General features: G+C 38.5%; 1 protein-coding gene across 3 annotated transcripts in view; it reads left to right on the top strand.

Annotated features, from left to right (window-relative positions):
• The first annotated feature begins 6,597 nt into the window (after positions 1-6,597).
• The window catches only part of LOC101886695 (protein mono-ADP-ribosyltransferase PARP14), a 35,764-nt gene continuing 25,219 nt past the window's right edge, over positions 6,598-17,142 (top strand). For 2 of the 3 annotated variants that reach the window (XR_012383082.1, XM_073908024.1), the window contains exons 1-7: positions 10,852-11,429; positions 11,566-11,693; positions 13,389-14,894; positions 15,255-15,485; positions 15,558-15,779; positions 15,879-15,936; positions 16,188-16,334. Coding sequence is in view for 2 of the 3 variants with exons in the window: in XM_073908024.1 (XP_073764125.1) it covers positions 11,261-11,429; positions 11,566-11,693; positions 13,389-14,894; positions 15,255-15,485; positions 15,558-15,779; positions 15,879-15,936; positions 16,188-16,334 (2,461 nt within the window). In the remaining variant the exon portion in view is untranslated. Of the gene's footprint in view, positions 11,430-11,565; positions 11,694-13,388; positions 14,895-15,254; positions 15,486-15,557; positions 15,780-15,878; positions 15,937-16,187; positions 16,335-17,142 lie in introns of all 3 variants that reach the window. The other variant, XM_021477696.3, reaches the window with a different exon arrangement.

Here is a 17,142-nt window from a genome sequence, read left to right as displayed (position 1 = left end):
GCTAGGTAGATCTGAGGCCCCGTTTACACTAGTGCGTTTTAGTTTTAAAACGGCGTTGTAGAATGAAAACGATCCGCGTCCACACTCGCGTTTTACCCAGCGTTTCTGAACAGCTCTCCGTCCACACCAAAACGCTGAAAACGCACATCACGTGATCACACACACACTCTCGGGCAAGCGCTCCAGCATTTCTACCCAGATGAGAGCTCTGCTTGTCGGACTGCTCATCACGCATCTCCCGCTGGATCTAATCTCACTATTCAGCACCATTTGCTGAACGTGATATTCCATTCATGATGTTGTCTTTATCTAACGACATAGGCCAATTCCCTGACTTTGGTCATTGGAATCTATTAAGTTACTTGTTCACGGGTAACATGTTTTGGTTAAGCGCAAAGATAAGTTAATGTTTAATCCAGGTACATTGACTGATCGCTTGCCTTTATTTCCTATAATGTATAAACTTATTGTATTGTTATACTTTTATAATTATCGATTATTAAAACTAATATTCAGCAAAAGAGAGGGTGTATTTCGTATTTTCACTGAAATTGAAAGGAGGCAGTTGTTATCGGCTCCGTTTTGTTATAAATATCCACACAGTGAAGATGACGCTCATATATGCAGCACGACGCCTTAACATTTCTGCTGTCTGTTTAGTTGCTAATATTAAAATGAAAATAGGCAGTTCCTTAAATCATGTTTACATTTTATTGTTGAGAAAGTGAAACAACGTAGCCAAGGTGATGTGAATGAAGTTATAAAGTACACTGTTCCCTTTGAAGATTTACCCGTGTCCTCGGTATGTTTTCCATATCAAACTGAGAAGGGGGAGACTGCAGCCTTGATCAAACTTGCGAAATCTTAACTTACAAGAAGAGGATGCGAGACTGAACTGTGTGGGCTACTTAATATTGAGGAAAAGCCCCAATCAGAGAGGCGAACGTTTGCAGCCCCGCCTCCGTTTTCAGATGTCTCCGTCTTTCCCCATCCACACTGAGACGGAGCAGCAGCGTTTTAGAATGAAAACGGCCCCTCCAGCGTTTTCAAAAAGCTCCGTTTTCGGCGCTCGAGAACTCCGGCGTAGTGTGGACGGATGGCGTAACCGTAGCAAAACTTATGCGTTTTCAAACTAAAACGCACTAGTGTAAACGGGGCCTGAGTGTCATCAGCATAGCTGTAGTAGGAGATTTGGTTCTTTCTCATTATTTGGATTAGAGGGAGCATGTAAAGGTTGAACAGGAGAGGTGCCAGAATCGAGCCTTGTGGGACTCCACACGTCATGGGTGTCCACCTCGACCTATGGTCACCTATACTGACATGGTAACCTCTACCTTCAAGGTAAGATCTAAACCATTTGAGGACCGTGCCAGACAGCCCAACCCAGTTTTCCAGCCTATCCAGAAGTATGCTGTGATCGACAGTGTCAAATGCAGCACTGAGATCCAACTATACCAGCACTGTTATTTTACCTGAATCTGTATTTAGGCGTATATCATTGATTATCTTTATAAGAGCGCTCTCTGTACTGTGATGTGCTCTGAACCCCGATTGAAAATTGTCTAAACACCCCCTGAAGTTTAAGAACTTGTTAACCTGGTTAAAAACAACTTTTTCAATGATTTTGCCAATGAAAGGGAGATTTGAGATTGGCCTGTAATTGCTCAATAGGGTGTTATCCAGGTTGCTCTTCTTCCAGAGGGGTTTAACAACTGCAGTTTTAAGTGAGGTTGGAAAAATCCCTGAGAGAAGTGAAGCATTTACCACTTTTAGAAGATCCATTTCTAAACAGGTAAACACCGTTTTGAAGAATGATGTGGGGAGCGTGTCAAGACTGCAGATTGATGTTTTCATAACTTGCACAGTCTCTTCTAAGATTTTGCCGTTAATTGCCATGAAATCAGACATAATGTCTGATTTCTTAAGTTGTGGTTGAGCTTGTTTGAAATCGACACAACTTGGCTGATTGGATGAGCTGATTGCCTTTCTGATATTATTGATCTTATCAGTGAAGAAATGAGCAAACTGATTACATTTGCTTTCAGAGAGGAGCTCACTTGGAATCCGATTGGGGGGGTTTGTGAGTCTCTCTATCGTTGCAAAGAGTGTGCGAGCATTATTTAAGTTGCTGTTTATAAGGCTTGAAAAGAAAGTCTGTCTAGCAGTGTTTAGTTCCATATTAAAGGCATGAAGACTGTCTTTACAGATATTATAATAGACTACTAGTTTCGTCTTTCTCCACATACGCTCAGCTTTTCTGCACTGTCTTTTCATCATTTGTACTCTAGGTGACCTTGTCCAAGATCCCTTTTGCCTGCCAGTCATCTTCTTGACTTTAACAGGAGCAATGTCATTTATGACATTCTCAATTTTAGAATTGAACAAATTAAGGAGAGCATCAACAGAATCTGCAGATATACTTGGTGCTAGTGATATGGCCTTCATAAACTGCTCACTGGTGTTCTCATTTATGCATCTCTTTCTGACAGAGACAGATCTGTCTTTAATAGCTGGAGTGATCAATATATCAAAAAAGATACAGAAATGATCAGATAGTGCCACATCCTTAACAACAGTCGATGAAATGTGTAAACCCTTAGTTATAAGTAGATCAAGAGTGTGTCCACGATTGTGTGTGGGTCCTTGAACATGCTGAGTCAGATCAAAAGTGTTAAAAACAGTCATCAGTTCTTTTACAGCATTGATTTCTGGATTATCAATGTGAATATTAAAATCCCCAGCAATACTAAAATAATCAAATTCAGAGGTTACTATTGATAACAGCTCTGTAAAATCCTCAATAAAAGCTGGAGAATATTTTGGAGGTCTGTAGATAATGATCAGTAAGATGCGTGGAGCACCTTTTAGTGCTATACTCAGATATTCAAAAGACAAATAGTCACCAAATGACACTTGTTTACATTCATACACATCTTTAAACAGGGCAGCGATGCCTCCACCTCTCCTATTAACTCTGTAAACACTCAAAAAGTCAAAGTTTAAAGGAGCTGCTTCATTCAGAACTGCTGCGCTACAACTGTCATCCAGCCAAGTTTCATTTAAAAGCATAAAATCAAGGCAATTTTAACTTAACAGTTTTAGCTGTTTTTTCTATAGTAGTCTCAGATCTACATTTAATAGACACCAGATTTGAATGATTTGCTATACGGCCTGATGAAGTCTTTGGTTTTCTGTCACTTAACACAACACATATCTGCGTAGAGAAAGCTACAGACACACTGGGTTCCTGCTTGTTCTGAAAACATTTGATAAAGACACTGTTATCTAAGCAGGTCTCCGACACACATCACAGAGAGCTCTTGTGTTCACCAGCTGAAGATGGGGCGTTGTTGTTTGGGCCCTGGCGGTGTGATCGGAGGGCTCTTCCAGGTGGGCTCATAGGTGGTTGTGGAGCAGGCCGCTTTTTGGTTGGTAACTGGGGGCTTGCGGCAATGGAGTGTGAAAGTTTAGTTCCAGCATACACCAGTTCCTCCATCTTTTTTGAAAAACCCAAGAGTGGTGAACATTGTGACAATGAGAACGTGTCCGGTGACAGAGGCTGTGCATCTGGAGATTCTGTCTGCAGAAATATGTTTTCCTGAGGATCATTTTTGAGTGACGAGACTTGATGCTGTTCTGATGCGTCACAGTCTGCCTGTGTTGAGCAGAGCGCAACTGATAGTGTCTCTATCAACATTGGGTGTTTTGGCTGCGTGGCATTATCACTGTCCTTGGGTGATTTGTCAGCCACAAGTCCACTCAGGAGCTGATTTGAGGTCCTGTGGTCATCCGGACATTTGCTAGGTGTGTGTGTAGTTCAGTGGCATACACAGCTGATGGATGATTGAGGGAGAAAAAAATATTGTCCTTTAGCACCTTTGCACCAAGTTTGTTTGGATGAAGGCCGTCTGATGTAAACAGTTGTCTTTGGTTCCAGAAGAGATTGAAGTTGTCGATGAAATTCAGTCCTTTCTTGTTATATGTTTTCTGTAGCCATACATTTAGACCAAGAAGCCGTGAAAACATATTTGTCCCTCTTGCAGGGAGTGGTCCACTTATGAACGGCTGAACCTTCAATCTTTCAGCTGTTTCCAAGAGCTCACAGAAATCTCTCTTGAGCAGTTCTGACTGTTCCTTCCGAATATCATTCTTCCCCACATGGATGATAATCCGTTTTGCAGTCTTGTGCTTTTTCAGAAGTTCTTTGTTTACATCAGAAACTGTTGCATGAGGAAAGCAGTATGTCATAGTAGATTTGCTCCTGAAATTCTTGATTATTGAATCTCCTACGACTAGTGTTCTTATCTCAGGTGTAATCGGAGCAGAATGCCGCTGTCTAGTCGGCCTTGAGCCTCTGTTCCATGCAGAATTAGTTGCTGAATCATGCGATCTCTGTCTGACTGCATTTGGGGATTCTTCACCCATATTACTCAAAACTTCATATCTGTTCTGAAGCTGTATTTGAGTCCGAGCTGTATTTGGGGTAGAAGACGCTAATGCGGCAGCGTATGATCTGACCCCACGAGTACCCTTTGGTCTCGCACCTTGTTTATGCCAATGCTCATTTTCAAAAATTCTTTTCTGTTTTTCTGTGCTCAAAACAGTAGCAGGAACAGATTTATGGGACTCACCGGCTGTGTGCTGAGAGAATCCACAATGAAGCTAAAGTTCTGGTCGGATCGCAAGCAACTTTGTTTCAAGAACTGCAATCTTTTGTAGAAGTTTGTGGCAGTTTGTACAGCAGTGAGAATCTGAATTAATCCGATCCAGAGGCATTTTCACAGCCGTGTCTTCCCGTCTCCGGAATGTAAGCAGCTGGTAGCGGGAGGATTGTTTAGACGGTAATTTCCCTCTTGTTAGTAAAGCTATATTCCAGAAAGTTTGTAGAATCGATGCTGATCTTCAAGCCGTGTTGCTTGAGCACTGTGCTGATAGGCTCAAGTTAAAATTAGGGTATAAGATATAAAAGCAAGAGTGCTAAGAGCGGAGCAGTGGGCAAAGACGTCCGAACAGTAGCAAAGCAGGAAGTAGACTTGAGTTGCCTTAACTTTTTGGATTTTACAGTGTAGTATTTTATTTGGAGGTAATACTAAACATTACCACCAGATGACATACAGCCTCCATTGGTGAGTATATAATGGTGCCCATATTTCTGGACTGAGTATCATGAAGCATGTTTTAAAACTTTAACATAAGTCTTTCACAGCATATGTGCAACATTTTTATAAGATTTTCAGCCACACATTATTATAATGATATAAAGTTCACAGAATTAAACTATCAACCAGGACTTTTAGCTCAGTAAACTGCTAATTAGCTTCTTATTAATAGTTAGAAAGATAGTAGTCGGGTTTGGGTGTTGGGTAGGATTAGGAATGTAAAGTAAACTCATACCTTATAAGTGTTAATAAACAGTTAATATCTTTTTAGGCAGGTAATAAACCAGCAGTAAATGGTGTAAATTGTTACGTAATCTAAAGTGTTACCCTAAAGTGTTGTGCAGGTCTATGCTGATCTAACATTGTGATCTGCAAAGTTCACAGTTTTATCGATTACAACTTAATCTAGGCTGTCCTGGCAACAGCTGTGCGTAATGTGACTTGCAAAAATGGAGAAGTAGTGATGAAATGCTGGTTTCGCTGAAACCACAAGCACTTCTGTCTTAACATTTAAGTTAAAGGCAAGGGTGTAGATTCGCTCTTGACATTGGTGTGGATATACATGCCTAGAGCACATGCACTGAATAGCACAAATTCTGTTTTGAGCCTTTAAAAACATAAATAAAGTACATAATACTGTAAAACAAACACTTAATATTACAAATAAGAATCCCGTCCCATGCTGCAAATGTCAATTCACATGATTTTACTGCAGTCAGGCCTTGAGGAGGTGTGAATGTAGAGAGATTTAGAGAGGTGTGTGACGCAATTTAACAGTTTTATCCCGATTATTGTTTTTCATAATCATGGAGGTCAAAATCAAAACTAAATTTTAATTCATTGCACTGCCTTGGTTAATAGTATTACGATGAGCTAGTAGCGAACCTGATTTAGTGGATGTGTAGGTTAAAAGTTGATGGGGCAATACTATATTTTGAAGACAATTAAACTATTGGTAGTAACATTTCAGTAATTGGTGGAGACATGTCCCCTCCGTCCATGCTAATTCTACACCCATGGGAATAATGATGGGAGAAACAAAGTTTTTCAAATCTTTTTAACTATTAAATCAGTTTCTTTACTCAATTAGCTTGAAACACCACATGCTGCAGAAACCTGACTGCAAAATTGCAACAAACATTCAAAGTGTGTATTAAGATTGTGTCATATCACATAAAGATGAGGAACCCAATTGCAAGCAAAACAAAAAGTCTTTTAATATTGTTCTCACAAACAGACAGGAAAATGGTGAGTGGCTGGAGACACTGAACAGGTGAATAATAATAGTGGTGGTCTGGTTCGGCAGCACGGATCAAATGTTCATAATACTCATCAACAGAGCAGATAAAACATTCATCATAGAAGAAACCGGGATGTCTCAGAAGTAACTCATCAACAGAGCGGATCACACATTCATCATAAAGAAACAGGAAGCATCAGACTGCAACATGGAATACAACCAGACCACTCATCACCAGCGAAGAGAGGAGCCTGACAAAACACAAAGAACCGTGAGCAAACAACGAACTGACAAAGTGAGACAGGAACGCTGAACATTTATAGGCACAAAAATGCGCTACACCTGTAGTGCGCTGATTATCAGTTGAGCGGCGCTACGGAATTGTTCCGGTAACAAAGAGCATGTGACCACTCAGCTGATGACATGAAAAACAAACACCCACTGACAGCCACGCGACACCCACACAAACACAGAGAGAAAGGCACACATACTCAGAAACACGTATCATAATAATGAACTGTCACACAACGCAGACACTTCAAATAAGGAGCAGATGAATCCACAACCGTGACAGATTGCCATTATCAAGCACACTTTAATCTTTAATTTAAGATATAAATGCACTTACTGTAGCATGTTATCTAATATCACTACATATTAAGGGTCTGCATTATGTCTTTTTTCAAAATATCAGGCCTTATATTGTTTGTTCCGTTCATTGTGGGCTCTCCGAAAAAGGACAAAAGACCATTAACTATGATTCCTTTTAGTTTTGTCTTATTAAACCTCTTCAAACTGATATGAGATCAGGTAAAAACTCTTAGACATGTTCAGTGATTCACCACTGGGGGACGATATGAGAGATAATTGATAATAGTGATAGTGATGAGTGATAATAATCCATCTGGATATTATCATATTAGACATATCGCTACCCAATGGAGAACCATCAGATTTTCTATATATTTTTTAACAGTAATGATGAAACCAGCCTCGTTAACTGAGATCATGTGACTTCAAATCATGTATGCTCCAAACCACTAATCTGATGTGAAATATATGTTATGTTTTAAAGCTTGGTGTAGCAGTGCTTCAAATGCAGCTATTACTCATGAGATGTAGACTTGAATGTCTTCAGCAGCATAGCAGTGATTGGAAAACAATTCATTCATTTGTTTTCTTTTCAGCTTAGTCCCTTTATTAATCTGTAGTTGCCACAGCAGAATGAACCGCCAAATTATCCAGCATATGTTTTATGCAGTGGATGCCCTTCCAGCTGCAACCCATCACTGGGAAACACCCATACACACTCATTCACACAGATACACTTCAGACAATTTAGCTTACCCAATTCACCTATAGCTCATCTGTTTGGACTGTGGGGGAAACCGGGGCACCCGGAGGAAACCCACACCAAGACGGGGAGAACATGCAAACTCCACACAGAAATGCCAACTGATCCAGCAGAGGCTCAAACCAGTGACCTTTTTGCCACGACAGCACTACCTACTTGTTTAAACTACTTATTTAAAATGTTGAAACAACACAATTCCTAAAATTTTTGGGAGACAACTTAATTGTGTTGTGTATAATCCACTTACATTTATTAAAAATTATATTTGTTTTGGACAACATTAAGCAATTATGTGGAACCCAGCATTTTTACAGTGCTGTGGACTGAACATAAAACAATCAAGCTTTCTCAAAACCATAAAGAATATGGTGTTTATTTAGCTCATTTTGCATAAGTAGTTTGAAAAAGCCTCAAATTATTTTTTATTGAGTGTGTAATTGGGAAAAATCCTCAGCAATTTCTACATTTTTTTTTATTTCAGCTAAGTTAAAAGAAATAAGTCTCTATCCAGAAGCAAAATGTAATAGGAAATACTGTGAAAAATGTCCTTGCTCTGTTAAATAAATGTTTGGAAATATTTGAAGAACAATGAAATCAATAATTTTGGACATTTGTTGATTGATTTGTTTTCAATTAGGTAATTCATGCATTCAATAACACATCTAAAGGTGGGGTACTGGTGTTCACTAAGGGGGTAAACTGAGACTCTACCAGTTAAAAAAGCACTGAAAACAATTTGGCAGAATGAGTATACTGTGCAAATAATAGTAGTTTTAGATGGATTGCCAAGAAAATAAGACAAGCAACGTACAAATAAGTCTTACAGTGGCGATTCCTATAATACATCATTGGTTGTTTCAAATAACAGTAGCTGATCTCCGGGTGCTTTTAATGAATGCCAAGGTGGTACAATACAGTATATGAGACACAAATATTAAATATTACTCCAGTCTATACAGTCTGGTCAAAAACTCCAGACTCCTTTTACAAGGCAGCAGCAGGATGTATATGAAGTTTATTTGCAAAAACACATATTTTTTCGAGATATCATGTTTTAAGTTTCGCATTGGAGTACAGTTGCAAAAAAACATGATTTATGGAAATTACTAAAAATGTTAGTTCAAATATCATGTTTTTACATTAAGTAAAACAATGAACACATGTGCAATAGGGGAATTGATTCACTAAATTCGCCGTAGTGTATGTGTATAAATGAGTGTTTATGGGTGTTTCCTAGTGTCGGGGCATCCGCTATGTAGAATGTATGCTGGATAAGTTGGTGGTTCATTCTGCTGTGGTGTCCCCTGATTATTAATGGGACTAAGCTGAAAAGAAAATGAATGAATGAATGAAATTGGCCATAGTGTATGAGTGTGTGTATGAATGAGTGTCTATGGGTGTTCACCAGTACTTGGTTGTGGCTGGAAGGGCGATTGCTGTATAAGAACACAAGCTGGAATAGCTCATTCTGATGTGGCGACCCCTCATAAATAAGGAACTAAGCCAAAAATATATATATATACCCTTTAAAAAATTGAGACTGTTAAGAGATGATGCCAATTTTACTGTCCACGAAAAGGATAAAAACACAATGAAGAGATGTGTTCCAACTCATTATGTGCATTGGATGGTTTTTATAGTGATTTTCTTTTCTTTTTACAAGACAGGACTTTATGTTTGAAATTTTGTACAAAATTTATAGTAAAGTGGAAGATAAACAAAAGTTTATAAATACCTATTCATGTACAGGAGCAGAGGTGAATGAGTTGGCAGCAAAACTTGCTCTGAGAAATGCTGTTGCTTTCAATTAATGTTTTCTTCACTAAGTCAGTTTAATTGTGATTGATCAAATAGGCCTGTCGATAGAAAGTTTGTGAAGAAATTTTATGCTCCCTTGTAAAAGTATTTTGTAGTATTTTTAAATCACAAAATATAGTATTTTATTTTTATACTCATTTTAGCTTCTGTATTGTGTAGTTTATTTTGATACATGTAAGAATGAGGCATTGGGTATATTTTCGTATATTCGTACTGCAATGGTACTGAAGTACTACAACTATAATGCAGTACCGCTACTGAGATACAACTGAAGTACTTCTACATTAGAACTGCAGAACAACTACTAGTTTTCCTGCTTGGTGGGCAATGGTTTCCAAATGAGGTTTCAGTACTTTCAGTTGTATTGCTGAAGTACTGCAACCATATATTGTATCATATATTGTATAAAGGAGCAGGTTTTTTTTTAAGTGGATTGGAGTTTGTGTATAAAAAGTCAGACCAAAAGTACAAACAAATATGTTAAAGGGGGAGAAGAAGTGGCGCAGTAGGTGTGTGTGAATGAGAGTGTATGTATGTTTCCCAGAGATGGGTTGCGGCTGGTAGGGCATCCGCTGCGTAAAAATGTGTCGGATAAGTTGGCGGTTCATTCTGCTGTGGCGACCCCAGATTAATAAAGGGACTAAGCCAAAAAGAAAATGAATGAATGAATGAACATGTTAAAGACCAATGGCAGCACATTATTGTATCAAGTATATAAAGTTATAATGTTATTAGAAAAAAAAATTTACAATCACAATTGAGCAAAACAGTGTGTTAAAAATCGAAGTTTTTAGGGAACAAATATAGACATGAAAAGATGATTATTTTTGTTTAAGTGTCAGTAGACATAGGTTGTATGGTCAGAAGGATGATTAATCTGTCCATCACTTGCTCAAAACACAGAAAAAAATGCTTATATTGCATTCATGGCATTGTAACTTCTCTTCGGTTTAACCAAGATTGCAACCAGTGTTTCATGCACTTTTTTTCTCCTTTTAGTTTTACATCGCTGTATGAAAGCCTCCTAGCACTGCTCACTTGTTGGCCAATGTCTCTTAATATTGCAGCATTTATTTAACAACAATCTATAGTTTAGATTTACCCCTCACTCCTTGTTCCTTGATTTTGTTTTGTAATCAATATTGTAAATCAAGGAAATGCAAGCGCAATACAGTTGAACACAAAAAAATTATTAGCCCTCCCTTAAATTTTTTTATTATTTTTCGAAGTGATGTTTAACAGAGCATTTTTTACAGTATTTTCTTTTATGTTTTACTATGGAAGAAAGCCTTATTTCGTTTAGTTTGGCTGAAATAAAATAATTTTGTCTTTACACTGAAAAAATGATTCAAAGATGATTTCCTGGATTTACTTAATGCTTTTAAGTTAAGTAGTTGTAAACAATTTATTTGGGCTGAATCTAAACAAACAAATTCAGTTGAACATTCCTATATTTAATTTGTTTGTTTAAATTCAAAACATATAAATTGTTTGCAACAATTTTGCAGACAGCATTTTTTCACTGTAAATAGTTTCTGGGACTCTCATTCAAGCCTAACTGCATCAAGAGGAAGCTGGAGGAGTGTCCTGTTTAAAACCACAGTCTGTAATATGAGCCAAAGCGAAAGTGAAAGCATGAAAGCCCCTACAGTTTATAATCACACGAAAGCACAAAACAGCAGCTGAAAGATGGAGAACTACATGTACGATGTGTGTTTTGAAGCCGGTAATCTCTCTGATTCAGCACTTAAACACATTAAAAGGTACTTTAATGTAAGGCGTCTATCTGGAAGAGGAGACTGTGAAATCTACGAAGTGGATAAAGACATCTACAAGATCAGTTTTACAAGTAAAAAAGGTAAGCATGCTTTATTTACTTGTTTATATTTTCACTAGGAAACTTACAGTTGCATCTCACTTAGATAAACTAAAAAAAAAACAATAAAATGAAATATATTTATCATCTTGATAATTTATGATTTTTGTATTCACAGACCAGGAAGCAGTGCTAGCCCGAGGAGATCATGTCATCAACACACCTGAAAAAGAGGACATCCGTGTTTCAGTAAGGTGTGACAATAATGCTAAAAGCAGAAAACTATCAAACGCATCTGCTAATCAGGTGAGAATCACAATCATAAACAAACTGATATTTAGCTTGGACTTATAACTCTGTTTAAATTTGTTTTCGGCTAATATAAGAGGGCAAAACCTGTTTTTCCTGAAGCCAAGACAAAGGCTGACTCCCTACATTCTTGCAAACAATACCCTGAGAAGTTCTTATAAATCACTTGCTTTACAATAATCATTGCATGGGTCTGTTATAGAGATGTTTACAATTATTTGATGATTGATTGATTGTCGATAAGCCTTTAATCAATAGACCTTATCAATGACCGATTAAGCATGATTATTTTAAGGATAACTTATGACTTTGCACATTAAATTATCAAGTGTGTGCAGTTTACATTACCTTATGAAGACACCCTCTCGACATTACATGATGGGGGACACTAAAAACACTGAATGCGTGAGCACAGCCGAGAGTTGTGAAGGCTTTTTTTCTTGACATGCTCACCGTTGACATGCTTAACATGCTCACATACTATTATTTGTAACCGAAGGGGCGACTCAAAGTAACTGTCATGATAAAACGGCAGCAGGCATTCATTCATTCATTTTCTTTTTGGCTTAGTCTGAGTTCGCCACATCGGAATGAACCGCCAACTTAGACAGCATATGTTTTACACAGTGGATGCCCTTCCAGCTGCAACCCATCTCTGGGAAACATCCATACACACTCATTCACACTCATACACCATGGACAATTTAGCAATTTGAATAAATTAGGTAGGCTAAATTGTCCGTAGTGTATGAGTGTGAATGAGTGTGTGTGAATGTTTCCTAGAGATGAGTTGTTGCTGGAAGGGCAGTCGCTGCGTAAAAACACATATGCTGTATAAGTTGGCGGTTCATTCCATTGTGGCGACCTCGGATTAATAAAGAGACTAAGCCGAAAAAGAAAATGAATGAATGAATGAATGATCATAAAATGTGTCTGGGGCAAAAGTGCAAAATTCGTGCAAGTGAAATTACAAGTGTGGTTTATTCATAAACTAATTTCGAGAGGATCACATGCTTATAATCAACACGGCTGGCTCCTTGTTTGCTCTGTAATCAGCCCTATTAGATGATTACGGAAGCATTATAAATAACCCGAGTTTTTCACTCCAGTTATCTTCGTCTTGAAGCTCGCCCCCTTTCCACCCATACATCCTCCCACTTTTTCTGATCGGGCGACACGGTGGCCCAGTGGTTAGCACTGTTGCCTCACAGCAAGAACACCGCCAGTCCAACCCATCGGGCCGGTTGGTGTTTCTGTGTGGAGTTTGCATGTTCTCCCCGTGTTCGCGTGGGTTTTCCCCGGGTTCCCCGGTTTCCTCCCACCGTCCAAAAACATAAACCATAGCCAATCGACTAAAACAAATTATCACCCAATACAACCTGAGTTTACACTTCTCACGGTGACAAGCAGGGGAGTTCTCGAGACCTACCTGACCTCGAATTCCCCTCTCGTCCTTCTAACGGGAGGGAGCCCCGGGCTCGAGGATATTACGAGCTCAGGGCTCTCTCCCGGGACAGCATGCCAAATACGCTTTATTGATTATCAGCTAAGTGTGAACTCTTGAAAGATTAAATATTGTGTTTTCTACTGTTGGTTTGTCAAGCTCACTCACTTGTGTAAGGCACACTGGTTTTGACCTGTTGTGGTTTTATTTAATAATGTATGTAATTTTTTTTTTTTTTTTTTTTTTAGAAATCTGCGAGCTCTAAAGGTGTGGAGAAGGTATTTAAACTGGACCAATATCTTCTACGATTCCTCAGTGACTGTAAGAAGCCATATTCAGAATTGGAGAAACTCCTCTCAGCTCTTTCTAGCACCTTTGAGATCAACATTGAGACTGAAGAGTTGGTGGTGTTGAGGGACCCAGCAGGTGAAGATGCTTCTTCACTAAAAGAATGGGAACTTGGTGTGGACCAAGTGATTGAGAACCTAAAGATTCACAATAGTATCCACTTTGAGTTTGAAAGAGACAAATACGCAATTCTAGAAGAAAACCATTTCCTCCAAAATGAGGACTTAAAAATCTATTTTGAACAAGGCTCATGTGTGGCTGTGGTGGTCGGAGAACGAAATCAAGTGGACAAGATTTTGAAATTCACAAGCGACCTGCAGGAAAAACAGCAGGTCAAAGAAGAGTGTCAGATCTCAGAGAAACGATTTGCCCTCATTAAAGAGCAGTTTGAGTCATGCATAAACTCGGATTTACCTGCACTTCAGATTGCACCAAAGCGAGCAGGTGTAATCCTTTTGAAGGGTCCAGAGAAAGATGTCCAAGAAGGAAAAGAGAAGCTTGCAAAGTTGGCACAAGGGATCCAAGAGAAGAAGATCCCATCAAAATATGCCCTTATGAACTTCTTGGATTCAAGCGATGGTATAAAACACTTCCAGAGAAGATTTCAGCAGAGCCTCTGCAGCCCAGTAATGCTCGAGACTTCAGGATCAGATCTGCTTCTGTTGAGTTTGTCTGATGAAGCACTTCAGGAAGCGGCCAGAGTCATTAAGAGAGACCTGAGCTTAGAGATTATACATTTGGAAAACACTCAGAAGTCATCAGCGTTTACTACGCTAAAGGAAGAGTTGAGTAAAGCGGTCAAGCAGGCCAATCGTGAAAGTGTAAAAGTGGAGCTTAAATACCAGAATGAGTCAAGCTCTGATGCCAAAGTGCAACTGGTCGGCTTCACTACTGAAGTTAATGAGCTGAAGAACATGTTACTTGAATATAAAAGAAACCATCAGATGCATGAAGTCCGTCTGGCGCTTCAATTCCCAGAGATGGCAAAGCATTTCTCTGAGATCATGTCAATGGCTGGTGTCAAGAAGAACAGTGTGAAAATAAAGCCAACATGTTCATCTTCCCCATGCATCCACCTTAAAGGACCTCACTGTGCAGTTGAGAGTTTAAAGGAAACCCTTGATTCATATCTCTGCAGTCTTGTGACTAAAAGATTTGAGGTGAAAGGACCTGGAGTTCAACAGTTTTTTCTAGGTGATGGTGCAGAGACACTGAAATTAGTGAAGAATTCTTATATGGTTGGGATTCTGCCCATCAATGATGAGCAACCAAGATATCAAGTGCCCAGTTACTCAACCAGCTTGAGTATTCTAGGCTCAGCATCTGCTCCATCAACCCATCAGTCTCCTGACTATGAGAATATAATACACATTAAAGTTGTGGTTGGAAGTCTTGAGCAACAAAAGGTATGTCTGATAAATTTATCTCCATTTCAGAAGATCCATATTTTAACATACTTAATAACCCCTTACCACTTAGAAAAACCCAAAGTTGCTTGGTTGATGGATGTACATTGTGTACAGCAATTTGCAATGTCAAGTGTAAATTTTAAATAAATTCTAGACACTTTTTAAGAATGTGCTTATGTTTATTTCCATTAAATATTTGCTCAGTCCTTCGCTTTTGTCTAATCTATGGTCAGAATGAAAACTGCAGACAGTCTTACCGAAAATAAGATCCAATTTCTGGACCGCTGTAATTTGTTCTTTAAAAACCACACAAAATAACGTAATTAATTTGTGATTTCTTTTTCATCATGAATACAGGCTGATGTGTTTGTTGTGCCAATGGTCCAAGCTAATATGACCTCAACATTGATTGGATCATCTCTGTTCAAAAAATCAGGACAGCAGCTTCAAACTAACTTCAACACTGTGAAGGGTCGTGGAACTCTTACACCTGGAGACGTGCTCATAGTGGATGCCACACCAGGGTTGGGATGCTCAAAGGTGTTCTTCATTGAATGTGCACCAAAGGGGAAAAAACTAACTGAAAAAGTAAGAGGAGAAAACCTGAACAGAGGGTGTTTTATAGTATTGATTTGATATATATATATATTTTTGTTATAGGTACTTCGCTGTGCGCTTGTCTGTGTTTTTACACTATGTGAGCAGAATTCTTTTGGTTCAGTTGCACTGCCGGTTATTGGACCTGGAGAAGTGTTGTCCATACCAGTCAAAGATTCTGTTAATATCCTTACTCAGGAGATCTGTAAATTTTTATCTCAGCCCACTGTTTTCCTGCACACCATCTATATCCCAATAATGCCTAATTACTCCCATTCTGAAGAGGTAAGCAATCAGTGTGTTACACGCTCTTCATACAATGAATTTTAGTAATTGTGTAATGGTACTTTCTAACTCTTTTTTTTTTCTAACTCTAATTTTCAGATGTTCGAGACAGTCCTTGGGAATTTCAGTAAAAAAATGGTGGACAAAAAAGGACAAGGTAAGAGATTTAATAGCAATTATAAATTGTGTTTATTAAGTACTGCTGTTTGGACTGTCGTAATCGAAGCAACAAATTGCAAAATATAAAAGAATTGAGTAGCTATTGCACATAAAAGGCAATAATATGAAAAAAAGTAGTTAACAAATTATGAACATTATCAGCATTTTAAATCTTCACAACAATCTTTATGAATCAGCAAAAATGACAGATGTGTTTTTATGCCTCCACATCTTCCTCTGTCACCACAGCTCTGTTTCTCTCACTGACCTCTGACCTTGATGAGGTCATCATGGCAGTAAATGGGATCCAACTTCATCTAGTGTTTGGTGACATCACTAATGAGACGACTGATGCCATCGTAAACACCACAGACTTTAAAGACTTCCAGACAAACGGTACTCATGCAAACCTTAATTTAATAGCCCAAACATCTTACATTTACATTTAGCAGACGCTTTTGTCCAAAGCATCAACAAGAAGAGGCAATTCATACAAGCAGTGCTAATTACAAAGAGCTGTTTGTGCTCAGAGAATTAAGTGCTAGTGTTAGGTTTATTTATTTTTTTATTTTTTTATTTTGAGAGAGAGAGAGAAGAGTGTTTCTACAAGTGGTTTGTTAAATGCACAATGTTGTTGTTTTTTTAATAGAGTGATTTTAAGAAAGTGTCTGGTGCAAATGTGCAAAACTAGTTTCAGTTAAAAGTGTCATAGATAAAAAAGTGTGTTATGTACAGATGGTTTGTCAAGCTCACTCACCAGGGGTCCGTTCTTCATACCTCGCTTAAAAGATTATTTGGCAGATCCTGGATCTTTTCATCTCGATAACTGATCTGTCGCTAATTTGGTTCTTCAAACAAGTTCGCAAATCAGATTAGAATGTCTGGATAAACCGATCTGAGATCGCTGCATGTGTTGTGAAGGACAGATCTATCGATCCTCGAAATCATGATCAGCAATGCAACGATTGGCTGACGGCACAGCAGCGTAATGACATCATCTGATTAATATTCAATTATCCATGTGAGCAAAATTACATCAAATTAGCAGAAACGGCTTGTTAAATATGACACACAATAACCTTCCACATTTGTTGTGAGCTGCAGGCTTTACACTTTCATGTGTCAAGAGTATTCATCATGTATGTCAATGCAAATCAGTGTATTTAGTTCCACATTTAGAGAAGATTTTCTTGATTATAGTAGC

Source organism: Danio rerio, chromosome 7 (genome assembly GCF_049306965.1).
Source record: "Danio rerio strain Tuebingen ecotype United States chromosome 7, GRCz12tu, whole genome shotgun sequence".
NCBI lineage: Eukaryota > Metazoa > Chordata > Actinopteri > Cypriniformes > Danionidae > Danio > Danio rerio.
Note: the sequence above shows the minus strand (reverse complement) of the source record. Positions and strands in the feature narration are given on the sequence as shown.